The 2,714-nt window shown below is 58.6% G+C and overlaps 1 protein-coding gene across 1 annotated transcript in view; it reads left to right on the plus strand.

The window, feature by feature from the left end:
* Positions 1 to 300: 300 nt before the first annotated feature.
* Positions 301 to 2,714, plus strand: part of DLX4 (distal-less homeobox 4) — a 6,243-nt gene continuing 3,829 nt past the window's right edge. The window contains 2 exon segments of the mRNA XM_006166183.3: positions 301 to 430; positions 432 to 595. Coding sequence (XP_006166245.1) covers positions 318 to 430; positions 432 to 595 — 277 coding nt within the window. The 5' untranslated portion in view covers positions 301 to 317.

The following is a 2,714-nucleotide window of genomic DNA, read 5'->3' on the forward strand; positions in this document are numbered from 1 at the left end:
GGGGTTAGCCAATCTGGGGCGGCTAGGGGGGCGGGGCGCCATCGGGTCCCAGGACCCGAACCCGCAGGAGGAGAGGGGGGCCCTCAGGATTTAGGGGGGAGGGGAGAAGCCATGGGGGGCACCCCCGTTTAACCCCCTTCCTGGAGCGCGTTCTCCGCTGAACCAGGCGCAGAGAGACACTTTCCCCAGAATCTTAAGTGTGGGGGTGGCTGACTGGGGGCTCCTCCGGCGAATCGCTTGAAGTTCGGGAAAGAGAGTTGGCCGAGGGAGAGGACGACGTGCCGGGCCATGGCTTAGGTCCTTCGGCCCCGGCCGCAATGACCTCTTTGCCCTGCCCCCTTCCTGGGCCAGACGCCTCCAAAGCTGTCTTCCCAGACCTAGCCCCCCTCCCGTCGGTAGTGGCTGCCTACTCGCTTGGCCTGTCCCCAGCACGCCTCCTCCGATTTGTCCTTCTCGGGTCGGTATGGCCACCTCCTGCCCTACCCCTACACCGGGCCAGCGACCCCCAGAGACTCTTACCTGTCCTGTCAGCCACCCGTGGCGCTCTCTCAGCCCCTCCACGGCCCCGCCGAGCACCCGCAGGTCCTGGAGGCAGGTAAGTCTGACTGTGGCTGCTCTTCCTACCTCTGGGGTCTGGCTCCTGTGCACCCCTAAACCTCTCCCTTCAGACTTGATCTAGGTCTCCTTTCCAAACTGTCCTGGTTTCGATTTGCAGTCGTGTGAAGCCAGGCGGGAGGGCTCCCTGCCCCACCCTGGAGGGTTGTGTGTAGCTACGTGTAACGGAAAACTGAAACAATCCAGATGTTGAGGTGGGGGTCTAGCCCCTTCCCCACGATGCTCCTTGTCCTGTGCTCCCTCCTTTTTCACGTTGTCCCTCTCTGTGTCGCCCCTCTCTGTTACTCTGGTCTTAGAAGGCAGTGCTCAAACCAAACCCTGATAAATAGAAATCGAGTCCTGGCTGGAGGGCTGTAGATAAAAAGGGCGCTCCTTCCTCTCCTTTCCTGGGCCTCACCCCTTCTCCCCAGACCATGCCTGACCTTGACTGGTCAGCTGATCTGGCAGAATCTGGGGTTTGAACCCCACCACCCATTGTTCTGAGAGGATAGCCTCAGGTGGGGTTGGCTGGCTATCATCCCTCCCTGGCTATCCTGTCCTTTGCCTGAAAGGCAAGCCAGTCCTATAATCACCACCCCCTTGACATGGGGTAGGTTAGGCCCAGTTCCTAGTGCCTGGAGCATATTTGAGCTCCTGAGAAAGTGCTCACTAGAAGGCCTCAACGAGGCTGAGGAGATAGCCTGTCTTCCTGGTCCTGGGCTTTGCACGGCTGAGCTGACATCCATGTGGGCTTGGGCAGTGGCCTGCCGCTATGGGCACACCCAGCGGCACTGGCTGGAGCTTAGACTCCCTGCACGCCCAGGCCCCAGCTAATTGCCCACACAGTTGTCTTGGGCACAGTCTCCTCCAAGGATGCACATCCTTGGGTGCAGTCAGCCCAGGACCCAGACAGCTCCCTCTCTTGCCTGCCACTCTTACCCGTGAGCTCACTCACCATCAGACCTAGAAGTAATTTAGCGTCTGGGAGTTCAACCTCTCTGATGTACAGGTGGGCAAACCGAGGACAAAGAAAAGATACGCAGGGGTCAAGGATGCAGCCTGTTTTCCAGGCCCTTGCAAATCAAGGTTCACTGTATGGGGCCAGGAAAGAAAATTTTAAGAACCTTTCTCTGAGCTCCCCAAGTTAACTGCCTCCTGTGGTACAACTGGGCTTTCCTCTCTCGGGCTGCCAGGGCTGGATGGAGGAAGAGCAGTTTGGGGGGAGTGATTCTACAGACCTAGTTCCTAGGAATGAGTTCCTTGGGCTCTTCCTTGAACTATATGCTAATACAGTGTGTGGGGAATAGCACCACCTGGGCTTTAAGAGACTGTTGGCAGTGGGGTTGGCGCTACCGCTCCCGTCTTCCACACTCCTTGCTTTCTCTTTGCTTGGTCTAAGGACAACAGAGTGGAAAGTTCGTTTTCTTCACTGGCTTCCCCGATCCAACGAAAACCACATACAGGGATGCCCTTAAAATAGTTTATAGCATTTCTCTGCTGGAATGGATGGATTCTGTGGCTCTAAGAGTGAATAATTGGGTTTGAGAGAGGGCTAGGGGTCCTCCTTTCACCCCCACTCTCTGTCTCTTCTCCTCTAAGGGAGAGGCTCGCTCCAGGGAAGCTGGGCAGTCACCGGGATTAGGCAGTGCCTGGTGGGAAGCGCTGGGGCTACCAGACCAGGGCAGATCCCGGCTGAGCCTGACTTGCTGCAGCTGGTGGCGGGAATGACAGCAGTCCCGGATGGAATTTTGGGGAGGGGGTTTGGTCAGAAAGTTGGGGACAGGAGCACAAGCTTTGAGAATTCAGCAGACCCGTCTGCCTCCCTGGACTGCCACTGCGTCTCTCTCTGCGTCAAGGCCCCAACTGCACCGTCCAGGCAGCAAGGTTCGGGTGGTCCCACCGCAGCCAGCCGCTTGGAGCGATGGAACTGAAGCAGGGGAGGCCGGACAGGCGCCGGCAGAGCGGAAACCCAACGGTTTTTCTGGGAATTGGCTGAGGCGGGGGTCGAGGGGGAGGATCTGAGAAGTCTGCAGCGCCCCGAGGCCATGGCCAAGGGATGCGGGGGAGGTGACGGCAACCGCTGACCAAGGCTGGCCAAGGGCGGGACCCTGATTTGTGCG

This window comes from Tupaia chinensis, unplaced genomic scaffold (assembly GCF_000334495.1).
Source record: "Tupaia chinensis unplaced genomic scaffold, TupChi_1.0 Scaffold144171_2, whole genome shotgun sequence".
NCBI classification, from domain to species: domain Eukaryota; kingdom Metazoa; phylum Chordata; class Mammalia; order Scandentia; family Tupaiidae; genus Tupaia; species Tupaia belangeri.